The 25,879-nt window shown below is 43.2% G+C and overlaps 3 protein-coding genes across 3 annotated transcripts; 2 read left to right on the top strand and 1 right to left on the bottom strand.

Moving 5' to 3' along the window:
• Nucleotides 1-10,204: 10,204 nt before the first annotated feature.
• Nucleotides 10,205-11,929, top strand: LOC124697469 (pentatricopeptide repeat-containing protein At3g22670, mitochondrial-like). The gene has a single exon (XM_047230055.1). The coding sequence runs from the start codon at nucleotides 10,205-10,207 to the stop codon at nucleotides 11,927-11,929; it is 1,725 nt and encodes a 574-aa protein (XP_047086011.1).
• A 1,322-nt stretch (nucleotides 11,930-13,251) lies between these two features.
• LOC124697468 (ATP-dependent RNA helicase SUV3, mitochondrial-like) lies at nucleotides 13,252-21,799 on the bottom strand. Its single transcript, XM_047230054.1, has 17 exons — nucleotides 21,745-21,799; nucleotides 20,629-20,746; nucleotides 20,203-20,324; nucleotides 19,932-20,122; nucleotides 19,575-19,715; nucleotides 18,798-18,920; nucleotides 17,651-17,728; nucleotides 16,961-17,129; nucleotides 16,726-16,838; nucleotides 16,521-16,601; nucleotides 15,978-16,043; nucleotides 15,649-15,713; nucleotides 15,477-15,522; nucleotides 15,274-15,390; nucleotides 14,365-14,456; nucleotides 14,184-14,288; nucleotides 13,252-13,651 (listed from the first exon to the last, which is right to left on the bottom strand). The coding sequence occupies exons 1-17, from the start codon at nucleotides 21,797-21,799 to the stop codon at nucleotides 13,612-13,614; spliced, it is 1,722 nt and encodes a 573-aa protein (XP_047086010.1). The 3' UTR covers nucleotides 13,252-13,611.
• A 619-nt stretch (nucleotides 21,800-22,418) lies between these two features.
• Nucleotides 22,419-25,130, top strand: LOC124700564 (autophagy-related protein 16-like). The gene is made up of 4 exons (XM_047232665.1): nucleotides 22,419-22,547; nucleotides 22,739-22,920; nucleotides 23,013-23,208; nucleotides 23,832-25,130. The coding sequence occupies exons 1-4, from the start codon at nucleotides 22,419-22,421 to the stop codon at nucleotides 24,888-24,890; spliced, it is 1,566 nt and encodes a 521-aa protein (XP_047088621.1). The 3' UTR covers nucleotides 24,891-25,130.
• Nucleotides 25,131-25,879: the final 749 nt, after the last annotated feature.

Here is a 25,879-nt window from a genome sequence, read left to right as displayed (position 1 = left end):
AGAGGGGACGAGAGATGGAGAGAGGGTACAAGCGGTGCCACAAGCGAAGAGCATATGACTATTGTCAAAAGGACCCACATGTCATTTACACGCAACGACAAATATTGTTCACCAGACGTTGCAAGTAACGTGAATATATCCACAATCAACCGAACTTGCAGTTTTGTAGAATTTCAACAATGAACATTATTGCTCAACTACTCTTGTCGCACAATGGTGGATGGAGTTATATATGCTCGAACTGATCAAGCTCTATATCAGAAAGCATCACCAAGTCGAGTAAATATCAGAAATTTGAAATTGTAGTGCATCCACTAGTGAACATAAGGAACCTCAAAGTGTGACTGAGATGTCCACGCCGATGGTGGCGAGGCCAGCCGTGACTGCTATGATCGTAACAACAAGTCTCAAGTGGACTGGAGAAGCAACACGTGGAGGGGGATTGATGCCCTGGTGCAGTATATTTTCATATTTATTGTATTGGTCTAATGATTTTTGTATCACGGGTTCAATATCTCCATGGACCCAAATGGTGGCTCCAAAGGGAGAGGGCTATTGCCCCCCCCCCCCCACCACGAAAATAAGAATTAGCAAAAAATGCAGTTGGCTTAATATGTTGCAGTGAATAAGATGAAAGATGTGATAAAGTGAAGAACATGTCATCTTAGAAACCCATAGGAAACATGTATTAGTACAACTCATGTACTTGTCGGCCTTGATGTTGGGCATGATATTTGGCTTTAATGCCACCTAGACACATTTACCTGATGATGCCTTTGGGTTTGTACTAAGATAGAAGAGATGGTATGCAACATCGTGAAGAATAGGGCCTAGAAACGATAGATGATTGAATTGTGCATTTGCATATTAAAAATGGGTAACTAATAAAGCTCCTTAGTTCGAAACAAATTTTTAAAAAAATGTTTAACCTGTTTAAAATGTGTTTTTCGTGTGGATACGACAAATGTTGAAGCCGGTGGTGATGTGGGGCTAGTTGGGTGTCGACGGGGATCTCAAAGAAGAGTGGCTCGCGAAGGAGAAGGGCTTGATCTAGTTAAGACGTGGACCAATAGTAAATGAAAAGGGGGAAATAGCTGTTAGGTATTTACCGGTCCCTTCTCCTTCGTTGGTGATGTTAGGAAAAATTCTCCTCGTTACTCCTCTCGGCGTCCATGACCTTTCCCACATGCCAACAGGACTAGTCGTGGCTCGCTCGTCGAAGCTTGTCCGGAGATAGGCAGGATGGTGAGGTTGTCCTCCATCGCCGGTCAGCACAACGATGAGGAGTGGCACTGGTGTTGCGCTACCTCAACATCCGTATGCTAGAGTGGCACTAGGTTTTACATGCGGCACGTGAGTGGAGTTGCAAGATGAAGGCACCAGTTGGGGATTAGACATTTAAAGGATAAAAAGGCAAGGCTTATGCAGTGAGTGGTGGAATGGGTAGTGGCTGGGAAGCTACTAGGACATTGGTGGTCAGTGTGAAGTTGTGGGAAAGAGGGAGATGAGAGGGGACGGGAGAGAGAGGGTACAGGCGGTGCCACAAGAGAAGAGCAGCTGACTATTTGTGAAAATGTGAAAGGACCCAAATGTCATTTACACGCAGTGACAAATTATGTTAATCAGACGTTGCAAGTAACATGAATATATCCACAATCAGCCTTGATGTTGGGCCTGATGACGAACAACTATTGCATGTTCGTGATTGGTACTTTATCATTATTTGGTAGGGAGATTATATATTTAGATTACGTTAGAACCATTATGTCGTTGGTCTATATCATGTTTGTCATGTGTGAGTACTTCCCCAAGTTCCCGAGGGCATATGATGATCTGGCTATGATTCTATATGATGTGCAATGAGTATTTGGTCAAATTTTCTATCTTTTATGTTGTTTTTGATGGGGTTCGTAGCATAGAAAACAAAAAATTATACCGTAAGAACAAATACCACCAAGATCTTATCTACCATATCTGAGCAACGAGATAGATAAGAGACGTACCCTCGAAGATCCAAAGTGTTAACAAGATCAAATCTCGTGGATGATGTAGTCGTACTCTTGCCGAACTCAAGTTCGAGATGTAGTCCTTTCTAGTGCTGCAAGCGGGCAGCACCTCCGTACTCGGTCACACGTACGGTGTCGATGAAGACGTCCTCTCCCCATTCCAGCGGGCAGCGGATGTAGTAGATCCTTCTCGAAATCCTAACAGCATGACAACATGGTGGTGGTGGTGGAGAAGATTTCCTACAGGGCTTTGCCAAGCCGGTACAGGAGCAAGGACAGAGAGAGGATGGCGGCTAGGGTTTCTTCGCTCAAGCCTATTTTTAGCACCCTTGCCCCTCCCCTCTTTATATAGGGGAGAGAGCAGCCATGGGATGCCTTGGCCCTTACTTTTCCTCCTTGGGCCGGCCCACAAAAGAGGGCAAACTTGACCCTCAAGTTTCGGGGAAACTTACCCCTTAAGTCTTGGGAAACTTGTCCCTTAAGCTATGGGAAACTTGTCCCTTAAGCTTGCTTGGGGTTGGGCTGGTTGGCATGGTGCGCCCAGACCATTGAGGCTAGGCAACACCTCTTTGGCCCATGTGGCCCCTCCCGAGGTGGTGGGCCCACCTGATGAGGATATCTCTATGATAGATACAACCAATACTCATACAACCACATCTCAGGTACATTCGTTACTAAGAATCCTTCCTGATATATATGAGAATATGATGTTGCCTCAATCAAATGTATTTATATTATTTAGGAATGGATCTAGCATGGACGCCAAATTGGATTAGGAACGTGCATGGAGATGGCAGCAGGCTTGCAAGGATTCAGAATGGCGTTGCAAGCGAGGATTTCAGAACATTGAAGCCACCATAGTGAAACAACGTTGCTTGGATGAATTATACAAGTTACCCAATCATAAAATTCGTCCAAAGAGTTATTTTTGGTGATGCGTCACCTTATTTAATGTGGTAGGCCCATGTATTTTCGGATTAGGTATTTTAGAGGATTTTAAGAGGCCATATAAGTGGAGGAAGGCCCATTTAGGGGTGTTTTTGGCCAGCCCTAGCTGGTTGGACGAAAATCCCTTCACTTCCCCCATATATATCCCTCTGTAGCCGTCATTAGAACTTGGATTTTGATTAGATTAAAAGTTAGCCAATTGCTGCAACTACGTGTACTTCTTTTGAGGCCAACGCCCAAAACAAGACCGACTATTCGAAATCCCACCATTATCAATCAAGCTTATGCAATACAAGTTGTAGATTATAAATTGCCCATTTAGGGGAGAGAGCAGCCATGGGATGCCTTGGCCCTTACTTTTCCTCCTTGGGCCGGCCATAAAAAGAGGGAAAATTTGACCCTCAAGTTTCGGGGAAACTTACCCCTTAAGTCTTGGGAAATTTGTCCCTTAAGCTATGGGAAACTTGTCCCTTAAGCTTGCTTGGGGTTGGGCTGGTTGGCATGGTGCGCCCAGCCCATTGAGTCTAGGCAACACCTCTTTGGCCCATGTGGCCCCTCCCAAGGTGGTGGGCCCACCGGTGGCCACTAGAACTTTCTAGAAGCTTCGGTCAAAATACTGACATTTTTCCGAACCTTGGAAGGTGAATTCCCTTATGAATCTTATTCTTCGGACCATTCCGGACCTCCTCGTAATGTCCTGGATCTCATCCGAGACTCCGAACAACATTCGGTCTCCATCTCATATTCCATATCTACTTAAAAAACATTGAACCTTAAGTGTGTCACCCTACGGTTCGTGAACTATGCAAACATGATCGAGACTCCTCTCCGATCAATAACCAATAGCGGGATCTGGAGATCCATAATGGATCCCACACATTCAATGATGACTTAGTGATCGATTGAACCATTAACATACGATACCAATTCCCTTTGTCGTGCGATACTTCACTTATCTGAGGTTCGATCATCAGTATCTCTATACCTAGTTCAACCTCGTTACCGATAAGTACTCTTTACTCGTACCGTGATATGTCATCTCTTATGATCTTGTCACATGCTTGCAAGCCAATTAGACGACACTCCACCGAGAGGGTCCAGAGTGTATCTATCCGTCATCAGGATGGACAAATCCCACTCTTGATCCATATGCCTTAACTTATACTTTCCGAATACTTAATCCCATCTTTATAACCACACATTTACGCAGTGGCGTTTAATGTAATCAAAGTGCCCATCCAGTGTAAGTGATTTACATGATCTCATGGTCGAAGGACTAGGTTACTATGTATCGAAAGCTTAAAGCAAGTTGAACTTAATGACTTAATATTATGATATAGTTACTATGGGCGTGTGTCCATCACATCATTCACCTAATGATATGATCTTGTTATTAATAACATCCAATGTTCATGATCAGGAAACCATGATCATCTATTAATCAACAAGCTAGTTAAACGAGAAGGTTACTAGGGACTCTGGTTGTTTACATAACACACATGTATTAATGTTTCCGGTTAATACAATTATAGCATGGGGTGTAAACATTTATCATGAACACTAATATATAACAATAACTACTTTATTATTGCCTCTCGGGCATATCTCCAACATTTCTATGATGGTTTTATGTGAACATCGAATGCATATTATTTCACCTATATGGTCTCATAGGGCTGCACTTTGATGTGTTGGAGGGGTCGCAATGGCAGAAATCGTCTTCCAACACTATGGGTTGAATTAGAGGAGTCTATGTCGGGGATCCTAAATCTTATGGCTATGATGGGACATTTATATCTTAATGTTTTCTATACTTGCACATAAAAATGGCTTTAGGACCCATCATTAGGGGTGTATTTGCACATGCTTATGGCTCCACCTAACTAAGGCTCCGCCCCTAATTGAATAAAGCTTGACAAGATATTTACCATGTTGTCAAAAACTCAGATGCTAGTGAATCCATGCCGTCCTCGGGAACTTTAGTCTCACATAAGCACACACACTTGAGCTCGTCCTCTTGTTGCATAGAGGATTGGGCTTTTATCTCATCGAGAGAATTTACTTATTTTCTATTTACTTTCCGCACTTTATTTTTATTGCAAACTATATACCCAAAACACCAAAACCGTTACTTTATTATTACTGCTTTCTTGTTATTTTTCTAACCAATACCTCCAGCTCCTCGTGGGTTCGATAACCTATCTTTATTGAAAAGTACTACAATTGATCTCCTGCACTTGGGAGCCATCAAAGTCCCAACGTCATCAAGTACTGAAATCATGTCACTTGGGCCATAGTAACAATCATTAGACATATCAAAGTTGTACCAACACTCATACAAGAATATCTTTAGACAAACATCTCAAATCTCGATACATATGGATGATTACATGATCAATAACATCTAAACCCCATCCACCTCTTAGGCCTATACAGAACTACTCACTCATGGCGATGGAGAGTGAGTCCATGGTGGTTGACGATGACACTGGTGACGGTGATGATGAAGAAGAAGCCTTTGAAATCCATCTCTCCGGGGTGGAGAGCATGAACAATCTGGCTCCCAAAATGAAGATCGTGATCTCGGCGGCGCTCTGTTTCGCGAAACGTCTCTTCCCTCTGGCAGGGTAGGTTTTAGGGTATATAAGGCACCACAAGAAAGGGGAAGCGAGGCGACAACCGAGGACCAAAAGGCCCTGGGTGGCGCACCCTAAGGTATTGGGCGCGCCACCTAGTCCCTTTTGAGCCTCGTGACTCCCCTCTTGTGATCCAAAGCTCCAGGCCCTCCATTTTGATGAAAAACTCCCCTGGTATTTTTCTCCGATTTTATTTCCTGCGAAAACTGACAGAAACGAGACTTTGCTAAAAACAACGTCAGATTCAGCAGTTTTTATCCAAGTATGGTGAGATTCGGGAGCAAATCTTTGAGCAAAGTGCTTGAAAAAGTAGATACATTTGAGATGTATCAAATAAGCTTCCTGAAAAATTTGCAGAAAACTATCCCTGGAGTTTCCTGCACTCACTGAAGCTAGCGACCATCGCCAAACTCTAGCACCGCCTAGACGTGTATTGGAAGATGCGCCAAGCCTCCACCGTTGCCAGATCTGAAAAAACACCATCATCAACGAGGCTTTTTGAGTCAATGAACAGGCCCGCTGCAAGCAGCGAGGCACATGTTGGCACGTCGACCTAGGGACATCCTTGTGCTACCTTGGACCAAGATCTGCCTCATTCCATCGATGAAGTCGACGAATAAAGATAAATCCACCACCTCCAAACAAAAATCTTTAATCTAGAGCATCCACCTCGCTCGACACCCAGCATCACCGTGCATAACGACGAACGCCAACGACACATCGAGAAATAGATTTCGCCAGATCTGAAGAAATGCTAGAAGACCAAGCTGCCGATCTGAAGAATCGACAAGCACTCGTTGCCATCAACTCCAATACGCTGCCGTGAAGGTCGATGCTGGCGTGGGAGTAGACTTGAGGCAGATTTATTCGCCCAACCATCGCTCCCACCACCACCAGAACGGAGGAGTGAGGCCCCCTCCCTCGCGCCGTGAGAACGGCAAGCGGAGGGAGATGAGACCAACTCTCATGCCAGCGGAGATATGGGGCGGTGGAGGTGTTGCCTCGGCCTCATGTCGTGCGAGACGAAGGGGTAGAGCCAAACTTAGGTAAGTTTTTTCCTGGGCGTGGCCCTTTTAAGCTATGTAGCAGTTTCCTTTTTTTTTCTTGTTAGAATGGTTTTCTTGTGATTGTGTGGTTTACTCCGGTTTCATCAGATTTTCTTCGGTTAGCTGTTTTCCCGTGCAGTTTTTAAGTTTATCTTTTTTCTGATGTTTCTTGTGGGTTTTCTTGATTTTTTCACCTTTTTTCCTGTCATTCTTCTTTCACTACATGTTTGTACTTTGAATAATTTTTATTTTATGTATGAATATTTTAATTTTACGTATGAATATTTATTTAGATACACATGAACATTTCTATAAATACACTTGAATGTTATCTGAATATTATTTAATCACATATAGAAACAACTTTCCAACTCATGAACTTTTATTACTCCCCATGTCCCAACATATAAGATGTGATAGTGTTTGATGCATGACTTTGACCTCAAATATTTACTAAAGTTTAATAATTCTACAAATGGTATGGTTGCATTTGTCTTGTGAAATATTGACATTGAGTATGTCACTATACTAATTTTATAGGTTTATTACAACTGAAACTTTAGTTAAAGTTGTATGTTGTTGACCATAAAAGTCAAACATGTCTTATATTTTAGACAAATGTTGTATGATATATATGCACATTTAAATAGATAGATATGAACATGTGAGAACAAATTTTTCAACACGTGAATTTTTTTTTTTACTTCACAATACACATTTTATTGACCATCAATATCATGATATCTTTATCGAATAGTACATGATAGAGATACATGAGCTGTTCCAGCGGTTATAAAATAAAATTTAAAAGAAACATACAAATCTTCGAGGTTTTCGAGCACATTTTTTTCTAGTACACAATCTTATAATAATCTGAAGTCAAGCGCAGAAAATTGATTTTCGTGTCAAACCACAGGCTTGTAACATAAAATTTATATAAATTGAATGTAATTTATTAAGATTTTACAAAAACAAGCAATTTAAAATAGAAGACTTACTTCTAAATGGCTCGCATTTGGCCTAATTGCAGGCAATTTAGAATTCTTCGGGCGATGGAGGGCGGGCGCGTGGCTTCAAGCAACAAAGTTGATCCCGTTCCTCGGGTGCTCCACTCAAGGAAAAAAAGAAGGTTCCTCGGTCGCAGGGTGCGGATTTTCTAGCGGAGCCGGTAACTACCGGTCCCCATCTGCCCGTGCGTTTGTAGTTTGTGATGCGTGCTGGCCGAAGCAATATTCTGAATTTTTATTGGGTATTGCCTCGACACAAGCTGCGCGGCCGATACCGTATCTCCTGCTCCCTCGACCAGTACTGGTGGCCATTATGGCTATTTCTCTCCTGCTTTCTCTTCTATTCTTTCTCTTTGGGACTGGATCAAGATCCAGAAAATTAGCAGCGGCGCGGCGAGGCTCCCGAGCCAATCACGTGGTGCCAGCTGACAAGTACGAGTCTACCCCGGCCGAGTATCGTTGTGTATTCGTGATATTCTCCTGCTTATGTAGGTCCTACCCACATGGCCCTATCCCCTCTCTCCTCTCTCTCTGCACAGCGGTGGGGCAACACTCAGCAGAACTGCTAATCTGCTAGGCAGGTTCTTATCTTAGCAGAAAGTTAAGTCCCTTTTCTGGTATAATTTTACCATTTATTTTGTGTTATTTTTCATTCAAATTTGACAAATTGCCAGAATAGTTTCAGCTCCATTCCAGAAAAAAATAATCAAAATGTTCATAATATTCTTTTAATTGTGGATACCACTATCACATCAACAGATTATTGTATTTCATATTGAAATGAGACATCCTTTTTATGATCCAAATATGACACAACTAACATACATTTTTGAAATCATGACTATAATTATTCTTTTAAAATATATATAGAAGAAGTTCATTTTGTTTTGTTCACACGTATTCCAGTTATTTTTTATATAAAAATAGGTTTAATTTGTTTCAGATTTTTCATAAAATATCTTCAAATATGGTTCGCACAATTCAGTTCGTTTAAATAGAAATTTTGAAATCATGCTTTCTACAATCTCTTGAAAAATATATAGAAATTCAGTTCGTTTTTGGTCACACATAATCCAGATTTCATTTTGTACACACAAATATGATTCACACATATTCCAGTTATATTATCTTTTTTCAATAGTTTTATCTTGTTTTATATTTTCATAAATTTTCTTCAAAATATTGTGAGCAACTCAAATCTACCTGCAATGGTCATATTTCGTGTAAATATGGGTTCCGTCTTCAGTAACATCTTGGTATGAAAGAAATATGGCACATATTTAGTATATTTACTGAAAATTAAGCCATATCAAATTCTACCCAGTTACCATTCAGAAATCAATTTTCTATCAGAGATGCAGGTATTATATCATGGAATAACCTCCACCAAAATAATTTCTCAATCTGGGATTTTTTCTGTTGGATTTTGACAAGAATTTCTGAATTGGAGCATTACCAAATAGTATCACACGATGATTGAGTCTAAAGCTGAACCAAATAGGGAATTGGATGTAGTACTGTAGAATATTTGACACGAGATTGGAGAGTAAAATTCAGATTGAACCACCAAAACCAAGCGCAACACAAATCACTCTCCAGTTCTGTATCCCCATCAGATGATTCAAACAAAATAATCTCTAGGTCGAGAAATGAATCCCAAACCTATCCTGCAAATGAGCATGGGGCCGCCGCTTCGTCATCCTCCGGTTGGTCTTGTCGAGGAGGCCGGGGCGACGATGTGGTGCACAGGCGCTGCAACGGGAGGAGGTCGAGCTCCGCCTTCCCCGCGGTTGGTGCCGCCGGAGCGCCTCTGGAGGTCCGCGTCGATGAAGTCGGCGTGGAGGACGCCGTCCCTGGTCGCCACCTCGCCGGAGCCTCGCCAACTGCCTCGCCGCGCCGCTGCTAATTTTCTGGATCTTGATCCAGTCCCAAAGAGAAAGAATAGAAGAGAAAGCAGGAGAGAAATAGCCATAATGGCCACCAGTACTGGTCGAGGGAGCAGGAGATACGGTATCGGCCGCGCAGCTTGTGTCGAGGCAATACCCAATAAAAATTCAGAATATTGCTTCGGCCAGCACGCATCACAAACTACAAACGCACGGGCAGATGGGGACCGGTAGTTACCGGCTCCGCTAGAAAATCCGCACCCGTTCCTCGGTGTGCTCTACTGCAAGCCTGCGCCGCCGGCCGCAAGAGCGGCGACGCCGGCGAGACTAGACCACGCCGAACCTGCTGCGTAGTCACCCACCCGCCGCCCGCCGCCCGCCGCGTCGCCTCGCGTCTAGGCTAGACGGTCTAGCTACCAGCCCACCACAGCCTACTCACGACTCCTCCCCCCGCTCAAGTTCTCCCTTCCCAGCCGCAGCCACCCGGGGTCACCGCCAAGCTCCCTCTACTCCACGGCGGTGGGATCCCATACGTCCACCGCCCGGAGCCCCCGCCCAAGACACGATTAGCACCGACGGTGGGTCCTTCACTGCTCCCGTGGCTGAGCGCGGTACTGCGTGGCCGCACGGACAAGGTGCTCGACGGTTTGCCTGTTCTAGCTTCCAAGCTGAAGAATGCGCCGGTGCTGCCAGCTGGTTATACTGTCACCGATGCGTAAGCACCGGCCACATAAAGGCAACCACGCAGCGTCATGCTTCTGCACCGCAGGCTTCGGGCTGCCCGACTGGTTCAGGAACCCAAAGAAGGACGGCGGCTCTATCGATGACGATAACAACAACGACGACTTTGTGCTCCCGATAACCTACGATTCCGTGGAGCAACGTAGCCACGGAGGCAGCTCGAGACCGCTGTCGATCCTCCCCGGCTGCTCGACCCCCGCCTCCCACGAGGACGCCGAGTTCGAGGCTGACGTCGACGAGGTGAGCAGGATCCTGAGCTCTCGCTTCGCGTCTCCGGAGGCCATCGTGATAGCCATGGACTGCTGCCCCGTCAGGGTGTCAGGCCGCATGGTCGACAAGATTCTGAGGAGGTTTGGCAGCGATTGGGTGGCGGCCTTCGGGTTCTTCATGTGGGCAGGCACTCAGGAAGGGTACTGCCACGCTGCTGAGTCGTACGACCTGATGGTTGACGTACTAGGGAAGTTCAAACAGTTTGATTTGATGTGGGGCTTGGTCAGTCAGATGGACGAGATTGGGGGTTTGGTGTCGTTGGCAACCATGACGAAGGTGATGAGGAGGCTTGCTGGGGCCAGCCGGTGGACCGATGCCATAGAAGCTTTCAATAAGATGGACCGGTTTGGTGTTGTGAAGGACACCAAGGCCATGAATGTGCTCCTGGACACGTTGTGCAAGGAGAGGAGCGTGAAGCGTGCAAGAGGCGTGTTCCGAGAGTTGAGGGGCACGGTACCTCCCGACGAGGGTAGCTTCAACACGTTGGTCCATGGGTGGTGCAAGGCACGGATGCTGAACGAAGCTCGTGATGCGATGAAGGAGATGGAGGAGCATGGCTTCAGTCCTTCGGTCATAACATACACCAGCCTAATAGAAGCATACTGCATGGAGAAAGATTTTCGGACTGTTTACGCCATCTTAAACACGATGCGCTCCAAAGGATGCCCTCCAAATGTTATCACATACACGATTGTGATGCACGCACTAGGGAAGGCCGGAAGAACGCAAGAAGCTTTGGATGTATTTGACAGGGTGAAGAGGGATGGCTGTGTCCCAGATGCGTCCTTCTACAACTCTCTCATTTATATACTCGGCAGAGCAGGGAGACTGGAGGATGCAAACTCTATGGTTGATGAGATGTGCAGAACCGGAGTTCCCCCCAACGTTGCTACCTTCAACACCTTGATTTCTGCTGCCTGTGACCATTCTCAGGCAGAGAATGCCCTGAAGCTGCTGGTTAAGATGGAGGTTCATTCATGCAAGCCTGACATAAAGACATACACCCCATTGCTGAAGCTGTGCTGTAAAAAACAATGGATGAAGATACTTCTGTTCCTGGTATGCCACATGTTTAAAAAGGACATCACCCCTGATTTCAGCACTTATACCTTGTTGGTAAGTTGGCTATGCCGAAACGGGAAGCCTGCTCAGTCTTGCCTGTTTCTGGAGGAGATGGTGCTGAAGGGTTTTACGCCGAAGCAAGAAACATTTGATCTTGTGATGGAGAAGCTTGATAAGGGGAATCTGCATTCAGCAAAGAAAAAGGTTCAACTTCTTATTCTGCAGGCAGCTGCTGCGAAGCACACTGGCTCCTCTAATTTGAGTAAGGATGCTGCTGCTGCACAACATTGTTCTGTACTGTCAGACACTTGTGGTCATGAATCTTAGAACAAATGGAAACGAACCGTTCATGGAAACGCAGTTGTCATTATCCTGCTATTGAGCGGTCCTGATGGCGGTGAGCATGCTCAACCTTTAATGTTCGGGCAGTGTTAAAGCAGGACTGCTTTCCGCTGCCCTTAATGTGCATGCAAAATCTACATTGAGACATTCTTCTCGTAGACTGTCGAGTTGCTGCTCTGTGATGCAGAGCTGGATTGTTGCCCGCCATTGAAGTGTGAAATCTTATCTTGACTTGCTGTGGCAGATTGATGTTCGGCTTTTGGATCGCGGGAAGATTGGCACTTTGCGGGCTGCAGCACCCAACGCCATGCTACTCTGTCTCTCTATGTGATTTTTCCATGGAATCAATCTCACATCTTAACTGAATGTGTGTTCGCCCTTCAAGTTTGGTTTCCGGATCTGACGAGTACGGGGTGCAGGCGATAGTTAAAGAGGCCAGCGATGACTCTTCCGCTGGTGGCTGGACACAGTGGCAGAGCGCATGAGCGCCAAGGCAAAGAGGCTTCACTCACTGACTCACTCATCACCCTCACCATATGGTGGCACCACAATCCTTGCGTCTTTGATTTGGAGGTCCAGATTGCCAGGGCCTCACAATTGACATTTCTGCTGGAGGCAGTGCAATGGAAATTGACAGGCGCCAATGCCCCAAGGAGAGTGCCTCGATATGCAAGACCCCATGTTGACCTTTTTTTTTTTGGCAGTGCATGGCAAAATCTCTTTTGGTTCTTTTATTTGCCTTTGTTTTATATATTAACTCAGGTTTTCCTTTCGTGGTTATTAACCTAGCTTTGCAGTTTGTTTGGATTTAGCTTTGTAATTTTTGGCACATTCTCGGTTTTCTTCGGATGTAAAATTATACACAAAAAACATGTTTGAGAAAAAAAGCAAGGACATCCCCTACCAACAACCTTTTTTTTCTTCTCCGGTTCTCCCTACCAACATTTCATCAACACCAGCAATATAAATATAATGTGAAAGTTTCGTTGTAAAGAAGAGACAATGTCTTTCACAAGCCCTATAGGTTGTTCACAGAGAAGCAACTGGACAAGTATACATGATAATATGTGTAGCTGCCAATGGAATAACATTCAGACTTCGTATAAACTGTTCTGCCAACATATTTACCCCTTCCCATTTCCAACCGCTGAGACATTCACGTCTTTCTGATCCCACGCAAGTTACAACCACACTGTCTCTGGATTCAAGACACACATACAGGTTATCTCATTTGCATATAATAAGTTAGTGCCGTGCAATAAGACAAATGGTTCTTCACGCTTGCATCTCTTTTTTTTTTTTTACTTTGTAATGTACAGTTCAAACTTGCTTGGGAAAAAGGCTTTGCCTTGCAGTGTACAGTTCCATTCGTATTAGGTACATGAAGTGCTACTGAAAGAATGATTACAAAATTTGATGGATGGAAGATGTTATGTGCTGCCACACTGAGTAATTCAGGTCAACTTCAATGACCACGGTGAAAGCTTCAGGTCAACTTCAATGACCACGGTGAAATGTGAGTCCAAACAGATCCTCTGCCACCCAGAAGTGTTATTATCACTGCTTGTCATTTATCATGTATCCAATAGGAAGGGCCAGATGCATGCTCTGGAGGTTTGCTCAAATATTGACTGAATGTGGTGATGCGCCTTTTGTTGTACCAGCCTCTATTTTGATCTTGCATCAATTTCTGGAAAATACTTGCTCCTGTTCATTAACCTCAAAATGGTTACTCCAACGTTTTTTGAAAGACACATAAAGAAACTGTTCTAAGAAAAAGGAAAGCAAATGATATTAAAATACTGATCTTATGTAACAGCATTTTCTTGTGGATGTAAAAAGACATGAGAGTTTAGCAAAAGTGCCTTCTAGAACTTGCATTAGAGGCAGAAAGCAAGAGAAGGACATGCAAAATATATTGTAATGACCCCTAAACTTTTAAAGGCCTCTAGAACTCGCTGTTTATGTCAAGTCAGTGAGTACATCCTACCACCGAACACAAAGCAAAACAGTGAAGGGAAAAATATCAACAGAATGACCAAGTACATGTGCTTGTAACAGATGCATGATAGGTTCTGTTTTTAAGCATCCATATTTATCTAAAAAGGGGGATCAGAGTTAAGTGCAGATTTACTAGGTTGAGAAACCTGGCTTCATTAGCTAAGGACTTTTCTAGCATAGTAATTCCCCTCTTCGAATGCAAATAAGATCTGAAATTTATGGAGGAGATATATCATACAATTGTGGTGCATCATATTCTTGGCTCAATTTCCGTAGACTAGGCAAAGCCCTTCTTTGCCCTGATTGCTGCCATCCCGACCTCTCAAGATATTCTTCTATCAACCTGACATTACCAGTTAGATCTCCAGATTATTTATGAACAAAATGATGAAAACAAATAAATTTTATATGGAGCTCACATGCTGCAGATTGACTTTTGGGAGTCCGCCAGTTCACGATCTGGGAAAGAGTCATCAAATCTGTAGCTTAACCACACATACAACTCTAGGACCTGAAGCGATCACAAATGCGTTAATGTCATTTCTGAACTAGTCTCAAGAAAATGCTGTACCGAGATGGAAGCTACATAATTAATCTTGCTGCAAACTCTTCAGAAGTAAAGGGTTGGCTGAAACAGAAGTGTCGCCCAATCTTTTTCCAAAAAAAAGCGTACTCCTTATCTTATATGCACAAAGACCCAATGCAAAAGAATAAATGAATTTATGGATCCAAGAGAACTGAGTACTAGCTCAGTGGTGGGGGCGTTGTCCAACGCTTCGGAGCAGTGGGGTCCGATCTCTACAGGGGGCGTATATCAACCAACTAGCTTCTTTTATACAAAAAAATGAGGGGTCCCTCCTCTAACTTTTAAATTATGGATCCACCATTGTTTTGAGAAGTATAATCTCCTAAGGAGTTCTAGGCTCAGCACTCGAATCAATTATTGAGTGGTTGGCTCTAAGATAGTCTATACTAACTGCTAAATGCATCCTGGTCAGTAATTACATCATACTAGTAACAACCCACCAGCAAACTCCCTTAATAACCTTTTGTGCATTATTTTTAATGCCTCTTTCTTAGGACCTTATGGAATAATCCACTTCATTAAGATTAGCATGAAAAGGTTTGTATGAATGCAGAATAGAAGGCAGCTGACAATGCACACAAACACATGTTTACTGCCTTTGCACAATATGAACTTTAAGAACAAACTAATTCGTGTTCAGAAGAACCCTGGAAAGTTATATAGTAGTGTTGATATTGAGTGGCAAGTTACAAGTATTCTCTTTTGACATAATTTATACTAGAGAAACGAAAGATATAATAACCTTGTGAACTGATTCAAGCTCCTTGAGTTGATTGTGTGTTTTAGGCACCCGCAGTGTTCCAGGTGTAAATATTTCTTTAAGTCGAACAATACCTTTCTTTGCATAGTTTTCTGCAAACTGCATCTCGAAAAAAAATCAGTGCAACCGTTTCATAATTCCCCAAGAAACATAGAAATTAACAGTATTAGGGTAGAAATGTTTGCCTGAGTTAATCCTTGAGTAGATATATCATCATTCACATCTACCGGACTGCAATGAAGTGTCAGAAAGTGGTCAGGATACCAGAGAACTGACAACAGACATAGAACAGAGAGAATGTAGAAAATGTATAATGATAACACAGAGATAGATTGATCTAATATCATAGTAAATCACCTTTGACAAAAGAGGTATTTATCATACAACCCAAGAGGCAACTCATCAACAATAACAGCAACTTTCTGTTAACAATGGGAGGAAGAAATGTGACTACATAAAATATTGAACCCATAACTCTATAGCAGACATGAATCTGTTTTACAAGGTTCACTATATCTCTCAGTATTGATTTATATATAAATGCTAAGTTGTTGCCTTTTCTAAAAGAGGCAGGTCACACAGTCTGACTTTCCACCCACGTGAAATTATTTTCATTTTCTAGATGTAAATTTGTACATCATTTGATCAAACATAGAAAAAATGTGTTATTCAATTAAATAAAATACCAGCATGTCTTCACAATCAGCAATAAAATAATCTGGAGACAGTTTAGCCTTTTCCAAGAAACGTTCCTGCAGCAGAATGGAAAAATGTTAAAACATATTCCTGAGTCCTAACCGGGGAAATAGCTGCATATAGGCACACAGCATTGAGATATATTTAATAGGAAGGCAGACATTATTGAACAAGAGGTGACAGAGAAAAAGCAAACTCTACTTTCATTTGTTGTGATCTGTAAGCAAGCAATGCCAAGATGAAGTCCAAACAAATACAACAATATACCTCAAAATAAAATAGAAGTAATTGTATATGACTGCATAATTGATCGCACCAACCACAATAACCAAAATTTGAAGCTCAAGTGCTAGAATATTCTGATAGCTACACAATATCATAGTAACTTACCGTGCCATCCAAAATAGCACAACAAATTGCTATCATCATCGAACTATTACTTACTATAATATTTAGCTATGCCATTGACACTTAGCCTGTTATAAAAGTATGAATGCATTTCAATACCAAGAAATATGGTATGTTTAGCTTACCAATATAGGGTGCAAAAAGACGGTTCCCTGCAATCGTGAATACACAGACAATAAATCGAATGTGGGAAAAAGTCCAGCACGCTGCAGATGAAACAATGCAGTATCTGTGGTTAGCTTTTCTAACTGTGACTCATACAGAGGTTCTGAAAGTTTCATCATATAACAGGTGGAATCAATATGTTGCACAGTAATGGGTGGATACTACCTCTATAATGGGGGAAGGTGACTTCAGAGATGAGTGTAGTAATGGGAGATCTTCAGCATGTAGACACGTAACTTCGCCAACTGGGAATTTAGACCCATATCTCCCAGCTCTGCCTACATAAAAAAAGAAGAGACACAGAACTTGCTCAGCTTGCACCTCAAGACTCAAGAGGCCTGTGCAATAAGCGGAAGAAAGACTTGCCAGGGATAAAACAATTAAGAAGCAAATATAATACCAGCAATCTGTTTGATCTCAGGCACAGTCAGTTCCCTGGTGCAGACACCATCAAACTTCTTCAGTGTAGAGAAAATAATTCTAGAAATGTTCAGATTAAGACCCATTCCAATAGCATCGCTAGCGACTAGCACATTAAGGTGACTGGATTCATCATTGAACATTGTCGCCTGCAAGCTTAGGGAACAGATTAACAAAATTTATCCAAACAATCATGTTGCTGTCACAAATAAAGTATGACAAACAAACAAATGAATTTAGTACATACGGCCAAAACTCCTAATCTGTTAGTTCTGGCTAAGAGTTATGGGCGTGTTGCATCAACAAATTATACAAACAGAAAAAGGGGGTGCTGATTTAACACGTAACAGGTAAAAAGAAACAATATAGTAACTCAAAGTCCATCTTCCTAACATTGAACAGTACGCTCAATTCCAAAGCATCTAAAGGAGCATTAATAATACATGTTACATAATTGTAAAAATGCTTTATGGTTCAGATGGTTGTGATTCAACTATTACATAACATATTTATTTTTCAATCCATATTCAGCTAGGTGTGCTGGTATGCATATCAGCATGTTCAAACGAAAAGTGCGACATTTCACCTTACTTCTTATTATATGAGGCCACACATGATTGACAATGAGGTATATATCAATACTAGGAAATACCAAATGCAAAAAGATTACCTGTTTCGTTCGAGTTTCTGGCGGCAAAGAGCCATAGACTACAGAACAAAGATGCTTTCCCGCCATTTCAACTTTTTTCTGCATGTGACAAAATTCACGGTGTAAGAAAGGTAGCTGGAACTTCGGATTTCACTTTATCTAGTCCGCAAAACAACATAATGATGCGTCGGTGTCGTGTATTATTTATTCAAAAGAAAAACATTGTCATGTATCTGGGCACGTAGCCACATACCATGGGTATAACTAACAATGGTAAGTAGTAGTGTCCCCTGAGCATCAAATTCTCCTTGGGTTAGGCTAGGAAGCGCAGGACAAAAATCTTTTTTTTTGACAGTAGTAGCAATTCTATCACTGGAGTACTGGGCCCTGGCTTATTTGTTTCTTCTTTTGAGTAGGCCATGGGTTTGCATTTATATTTTTACTGCTTAAATTTCTTTGGAATACTCAACCAGAATGTATTATGAAAAAATAAAAGTTGTTTGGAACTTTGGATATTGGTAACTAGAAAAACAGGTTTCATCAAATTGCATTTGAGAAAAATTGGTGGGCTGGTAATCTGTTATCAATGGGACTATCTATCCTGTAACATAATTATCATTGCTATTGCAATTGTTTTTCGCCTGTAACTGTGAGACAATAGCCCCACAGCACAAAATTTATCATAAAAACCCATTACAAATCGCAGTTGTCCCTTCCTTCTCTGTCTGCATAGCCAACAAGGTGCAGCGAACCACCCTTGCGTTTCCAGCAGAAGGAATCACGTTCGTATGGATCAGTGCCAGAAGAATGGAGAAGGGGGCGGAGGAGGCCGACAGAGAGCAAATAGGTGAAGGGTTTCGGTGGAGGAGGCGAAGAGGAATTCCTTCTTGGGGGAAGGCTGCCTCCGGCTACCAGAGGCCAAAGAGACCACAGTCCGGTGGACACAAGGGTCTATTAATTTCCAAATTTAAGTTGGGCTGATAGGCTGAATAAAGTTGACATTCAAGTTTCTGATATTTTTCCCCAAACTAGCGAGACTTTCTCAGTATTTTTTGTGTGAGCCTGTAATTTTACTCTTTTGGAAATGTCGAACAAATCAGATAAATAATAATTGTATGCTCCCCAAATAACTAAGCATGGCTACAATAATACGTTGAAGAATACCAACCTTAAGCTTATATATCTCACGCCGTGAGAACGTTACCATGCAATCCCCTTCCTTGATGTTAGAGAAAGATCCAAGTGTAGTCTTCAGAGGAACTAAAGGAGATAGTCGCTCATAATATTGAACCTGGTCGGCAACATAGACCCAACATGTCAGTAGAATTAACCTGAAAATAAGTACTGCCCAGCATGATGGGCAGGACAAATTTCTAAAATTCTCATTTTAGAGGTCCTAAATTAGTGTTACTACTTGCTACAGCAAGGTTGCACACTTGCAGGTTAAATTTCAGGAAAAAGGCTTAAAAGTGGTACGTGCCAAAGCATAACTTATGATACAATAGGGATAAGTTTGGAGCATATCCGTGGTACAACACCAATAACAGGACACAAAGCATATCCTGGGCAAAGGCCCAAGATAGACTGGTGTTGTTATCCATGATTTACATGATTTCATCGCATGAAAATATGTATGAAAGTACTACATGATAAGTTATGAAAATCACTATCTGAACTGGGATAAATTTGAAAATGCGAACATGATGTTTACTAATGTTTCATCCTACATATGCTGAGTGCTACACTGTCTCTATTCCTCTTGTACAAAGGACTCAGTTCTCTGTCCATGTGAATAAATCCAGTTTCATATAATTAGAGCGTTATCCCGGCAGAGGAAAATAACTGGCAGTGTTAATACAGTTTGATTTGACAACTATCATGTGTAGCAGAAGGTACATACTATGTCAATGATCATCAGAAATTAGGCGAGTTTTGGTTAAATTACCGTAACCACATCACCAGTAGCTTCAAGCAATCGCTGAATAATAGGAACAGCAGCTGGGTCACCACAAACATGAAGCTCATCTGAACAAAGCCCCAGAAGTGCACGTGTGAATGAAAAACCCCTTGTTCTACAGCCAACCATCTACTAAGTCAAAGCAAATGAAATGAGAATTATGAGGATCATTCCAAACAATATACTTCATAAACAGTTGAATATATTGGTTAGTAGGATGGTTTAGTAAAAAACAAATTTAGCTCGATAAGTCTATCTGTAATATAAATTGACATTTCTTTAAAAAATAATAATATGAATATACATCTTCATAGCAAGTCTGCAAACGTGGATCACTTCACATACCTGAATTTCATCAATAACAGCGCACTGATACTCAGTTGTCACATCAGCCATCTCAACCGTCACTGAGTTATGCTTTGCACCTTCAATTTCTTCCCTTTCTTGTCCAGTCGTCAAGTTACAAGGGACACTAGCTTCATTCAATCTTTTTGCTACCTCCCGCGCTAACAATCTTAGAGGTCCACAGTACACGCCTACAGCCTTTGGTTAGGACTCAGAGCAGTCATTAAAACTTTATGCTCTTTCAGTTTCACTGGGTAGATCAAAATAGTACCTGAAGAGCTTGCTTCTAATCGCTTGAGAGCATTATGTGTTTTCCCACTGTTTGTAGGACCAACATGTAAAAATACCTTACGCTTCTTTTCTCGGGCATTCGGGTACCACAAATGAGGATGGCTGTTATTCAAGATAGCACAGAACTTAATCAAGTATTTATTGTATGGAAAATGAGAAAGCAAAGAGTGTTTTACAGAATATTTTGGCACATAACTAATCTTTTGAAGACTTACAATGCACTTCGGTATGGCGATTGCTTAAGGAAAATAATTGAAACTAAAATAACATGTGCACCACTGTTGTGTCACGAATAATGTGGAATATGAGCATCCCACACAGGACAACTGTTTTAAAACGGAACCCCTCAAGAATATGTAGAGGAAACAGATATTAGGTGATTAGAAAGAACAAAATGATTTCTTACGTCATATCAGTCAAATCAACCTTCCCAGAGTTGTGGCAGCCCCTCCAAAATCTCAAATTGGCAGAATTCACCGAGGAATGTAGATCAGCATAGGAGAGAAGGCAGCGAATGTAAGCATCTGTACAGAAAAAGTGTTACCCAATATTCTTAGCAAAAGGAGAGCTGTACAATGGACCAACCAACCAAAGTTCTTGACACCTTAAATAAAGCATATTGCAGATAATAAGTACAAAATAACAGTCCACATCAGCAATCACAATGCAAGTGACTAAAGCACAGCCGCAAGCGCCATCTCCCTGACTATGTGTTTCTACCTAACATGGTGGGGAGAAACCTGCGGAGAAGTTGCATGTGCGACCGATAGCACTTGGACTCGTGCTTACAGAAGTGAGTAAGATTGTTCGAATCCCAATAAATTAGGCTTCCAGCCTTCCGTATTGACATGTTCACCCCAAATAGAATTGTATTGTCAAACAGTAACTATCATATGAACACAAGGTTATACTCCCCCTTCCAAGATAAATGACGTTTTAAAATAGGGACATTGTCTCGAAGATGCAACTACAAACTTTGTTTTCGAAATGAATATGCTAATAAGGAAAACAAAAGATTACAAAGCCTGAATTTTATTTCCACGAGAAATATGCTAAATTTCATTTGACCAATCTCAGTAATCTTTGATACATTGATTGATGGTCAAAGTTAAAAGAAGTTTGGTTGGATGATTTCTAGAACACCAACTATTTTGGAGCCGAGGCAGTACACTCTACAAAAAGGTAAAATCCATAGCTATATTCCACTCATCAGCGCAACACCCAGCCACAACCAACACTGGAAAGCATCCCCATTTCTTGCATTCTCCTAAATAGTTGCAGCCCACTGCCCGACTCAACTTCTCCATCGCCGATCAAACGTGCAGCGTGAAAGCTGGCCTTAAAATGGATAATGATAAGCGGCATCAGCAATGCCGCGTACCGCTAGCCTGTTCTTTTGGCATTCGGCCGAACACACACCGCGCAGGTGCGCGCGCGGCAGACGCAGCAGGTCAGGAGACACCACGCACGCAGAGCACAGGATCCCCAGGCAGGAATGCTATAAGCGAAAGCGGGCACTGACCATGGCGGCACGACGCCGGGAGCGCCCTCCGGCGCAGGATCGCGGCAGCCGCCATCGCGAGCCACCCACTTCCTTCCTTCCGTCCGTGTCTCCTCGGTGGCACAATTCAGATGGCGACCGACGCACCAGCTCAAGCCCGCGAGGCGATGCAGAGGGGGGAGGGGAAGTCGCCAATGCGCTTACTTGCGGAGCACGCGGCGTGGAGGGAAGGAAAGGAAAGGCGGAAGCGGCGGCCGTGGCTTTCGCCGGGAAGCGGGGCGGCGTGGGAGGCGGAGATGCCTCTCGTCGCGTGGTCGCCAAGGCCGGAATATTCCATTCCCATCCACATCTCGGCCCAACTCGCTCTCTAAATGGGCCCAATTCGCTCGGGCCCAAGCCCAACTCGTATAAGACTCGGCCCAAGTCCAGCTCCAACCCATACCCAATCGGGCCCGGACGCCAGCCAATTTGGGTCTCGTTCCTCTTCTCTCTCTTCTTCCTCGTCTCCACCCGAGGTCGCCCTCCCCGCGAAGCCACGCCGCCGGGGACACGCGACCTCCGCCGCCGCCGCCGCCGCCGGAGTAAGCCACGCGATACTGCGACGTTTCTTCGAGCGAAGGAGCTAATCCGGGCTCCCTTCGTAGTTTTGCTTTGAGGGTTAGTGATTTAGTCGTTGTTCTTGGTGGTGCAGGACGATGGCGGATGCCAAGGCCGCCATGGCGGCGATCGGGAGAGCCACGCGGAAGCTGCGGCGGCGGGATGCCGTGGAGGTCGATGCCCACCGCCCCGCCATCGAGGCGCTCAATCGCCCCTTCGCCGCCCAGGTAAACCACCAATCTCTCTAGTCTCTATCTTGCGAGCTTCGATCGAATCGGGACACTTTGGCATCACCAATGAACACGCATTCGAGCCATGTAGGGTCTGCAAAGGAATGCCGGTGGAGTCGGCTGTGTGAAGCTTATTATTTCTCCATCCGACTAGGTAGTGACTGCTTTTCTGACCCCTCCTTCTGCAGGCTTTGGAGTGGAAAGAGAAGGCGGAGAAGTACGAGCTGGAGCTGCAGCATCTCTACAAGGCGCATTCCCGTTCGTCCGAGCAGCTGGTTACCTTGATAGAAGAGCTGAAAGCGTTGAAAGCGCTGCTCAAGGAGAAGGAGGCGCTGATTCCAGCTTTGCAGAGCGAACTTGGGCAGACTAGGTATCGAATCTGGTGGATAGTTTTGGTGCTGTTTATTGAGTGTGGCCGTGGTGGAGAGCATTGCCGTTGATGTTCGTATGGAACTTTTGCAGCGAAGAAAACGCACAGCTAAAGCAATCGCTTGAAGAAAAGACACAGGCTTTGGAGCTTCTAATTCAGGAGCACCAGGCGGCTAAAGCTGAGCTTGAGCAGGCGCTAGCGAAACTGAAAGGTGTGGAGAATGAGAACACGCAGCTGGTTGAGCGGTTGATGCAAGCAAAGATGGTGGAGGCAGAGAAGCTTAACGAGGTACCCTGTTGTCTCTTTTTATTGCTAATAAGGCTTCACCTTTCCAGTATATATAAGGTAATAAAAATTGAGAATTGTTCAAGCATTACGCTTTGCCTTTTAGCACCTGGTAGTCTCACTAATACAGTACATAAAATTCTTGTCACCTATTCGCAATTCATATTTCCTTACATATTCTCAGTGGATCTGCAATGAGAAAGTTCAAATACCAGCAAGCTTACCATGATACTAACACAAGAGACTTGGTGTGCTATGTTTAGTGAACTTTCGCTTCCCATTAAATGTCAATTTGTATTGTTCAAATGCTTCCAATCTATAAGTTTACACGATAGCCTTGTAAATCACTGTTTTATAGTAGCAGTCCTCAAATATTTTCCCCTCATTTCAAATTGGACGAGTTCTCCGGGAAGGTCGACCCTTTTCTGAATTGTATGTAATGTTCAAACTCGTTCACTTCTGTAACAAGAGTGGAAATAGAATAACCAAGTTGCTTATGGAGTTATGGTTGTTTAGCTGTCAGCAATATTTATGTAGTATGTTTTAAATCAATAATTGTGCTCATAGTATTAGTATATATGTACCAAGAAACCGTTGCTTTACATGGTGTGAATAAAATTGTTCAGGCCAATGCGATGTATGAGGAGATGGTCTTAAAGCTAAAGGCAGCTGGGCTTGGCGCTGGTGGAATGCAACACCATGCAGAACAAGAAGCTGATGGCATCATTCGTCGATCCGAAGCTGGGTACATTGACATCGTTGAAACACCAATCCCATCTGCACCCAGAATCACCATCCGTGCTCATGAGGGTGGGTGTGGATCTATAATATTCCAGAATAACACAGACATGCTGATCAGTGGTGGCCAGGATCAAACTGTGAAGATATGGTCTGCACATACTGGTTCTTTGAGCTCCACCCTACAGGGTTGCTTGGGGTCTGTCAATGATCTTGCTGTTACCAATGATAACAAGTTTGTAATTGCCGCGTGTAGCTCTAACAAGTTGTTCGTATGGGAAGCTAATGGGGGGCGTCCTCGTCACACTCTGACTGGTCACACAAAAAGTGTTTCTTCTGTAGATGCAAGCTGGGTGAAAAGCTTGGTTATTGCTAGTTCATCCAGTGACCGTACTATCAAGATTTGGGACCTCCAGACTGGCTTCTGTAAAAGCACCATAATGTCAGCAAGCAACCCCAACTCGCTAGTTTTCATCCATGGCGATACCATTTGCTCAGGTCATAGGAATGGAAGCCTTCAGTTCCATGATATCCGCACTGGAAAATCCTCAGCTACAACAGTAGGTGCACATACTGATGTCACATCGGTCTGTGTATCTCGGAGCAAAACTTATGTTCTTTCAAGTGGAAGAGAGAACGTGCACAAGCTCTTTGATGTTAGGATGCCAACAGTGTTAGTGGAGGATTCTGGAACACTCAGAGCCCCAGGTAACAGAGTGGTTGGCAGCTGGGGCAGACCTTGTATAAGCCCAGATGAGAAATGCATTGCGGCTGGCTCTTCTGATGGGTCTGTTTACATATGGCCGAAGCCGAAGGATGAGAAGGATGCGCCGCAGCCGCTGGCCATCCTAGAGGGCCACCATTCGTTACCGGTTGTTTCAAGTGCATGGTCCGGGTATGGACCTCTTGCCACCGCTGACAAGAATCATATTCATATCTGGGCTTGAGACCTGCGGTTCCTTTGGTCATCCGGTCCAGGATGCGGCGAGCTTGACTTCAGTATGTTAGTGCTTGTTTACCGCTATTCTTGAGAACACTAGTTTGCATGTAAATGACTTAGTTAGAGTCTAGTCAGTTGTGAATATCAAAATTGACAGCATGGCATGTTCACCCACTTTCCTCTGTCATATGTCTTTAGGGGATTCCTCTGTCATCTATCTGTTACTGGTAAAACGGATGGATTGCAAGTCTTCAGCAAAAAAAATCAAGGTTCTGTAGGTTTTATCATGTGCATTTGCTGGTTCACCTACACGGTTGTAATTTCTTGTGGTGGCTAATTAGTTGATGTTTGTAACCAAAGACAGTAAAGCTTGGTAAACGTGAGGAAAATGGTATTGAGTTCATTGGTTAGATCCTTTCTCCAAACTAAGCAACTAGACTGCATACCCTAAATTTTATCCTCAATTGTCTTGGTATGGGGCTTCATTTTTGTCTGGTCAGGTTTTGCTTAGATTTGGCAAGGCTTATATGGATGCTCTTAGGTGAGCTGTATTGGGTCAGATTATTAGGTCAGATGCTTGTTCAACCTGGACACATTCATTCCTTACCTCAGCAAGCTGCAAGAGGAATGTGTATGCATCATCCATGTACCCTTGCAGGTCTGTAAATATATTGGAACTTAGAGCAAGCTTAGAATTTTGATAAGTTCTGTTTTTTGCATTTCGTGAAAAGTAACAGGTTGGGTTTCGTTGGAACTGAAGATGCAGTTCTGCTCAGTCGCAGCATCTACACTTGTTTCTTTTGATGATGGAGTTCATGCATCTGTTAAACGTGTAGCTCAGATTTACAGCAAGTAGAAATGTTTACAGCAAGTAAAATCTGTCACCCGTGAACACATCATGTACAAGTGTATTGTCCTGCTATCAAGAAATAACTACTCCATGATCAACAGATCACCGTCCAAACCACAAGCACATGAACTAGCAGTTGATTTTCC

Source organism: Lolium rigidum, chromosome 3 (assembly GCF_022539505.1).
Source record: "Lolium rigidum isolate FL_2022 chromosome 3, APGP_CSIRO_Lrig_0.1, whole genome shotgun sequence".
NCBI lineage: Eukaryota > Viridiplantae > Streptophyta > Magnoliopsida > Poales > Poaceae > Lolium > Lolium rigidum.
Note: the sequence above shows the minus strand (reverse complement) of the source record. Positions and strands in the feature narration are given on the sequence as shown.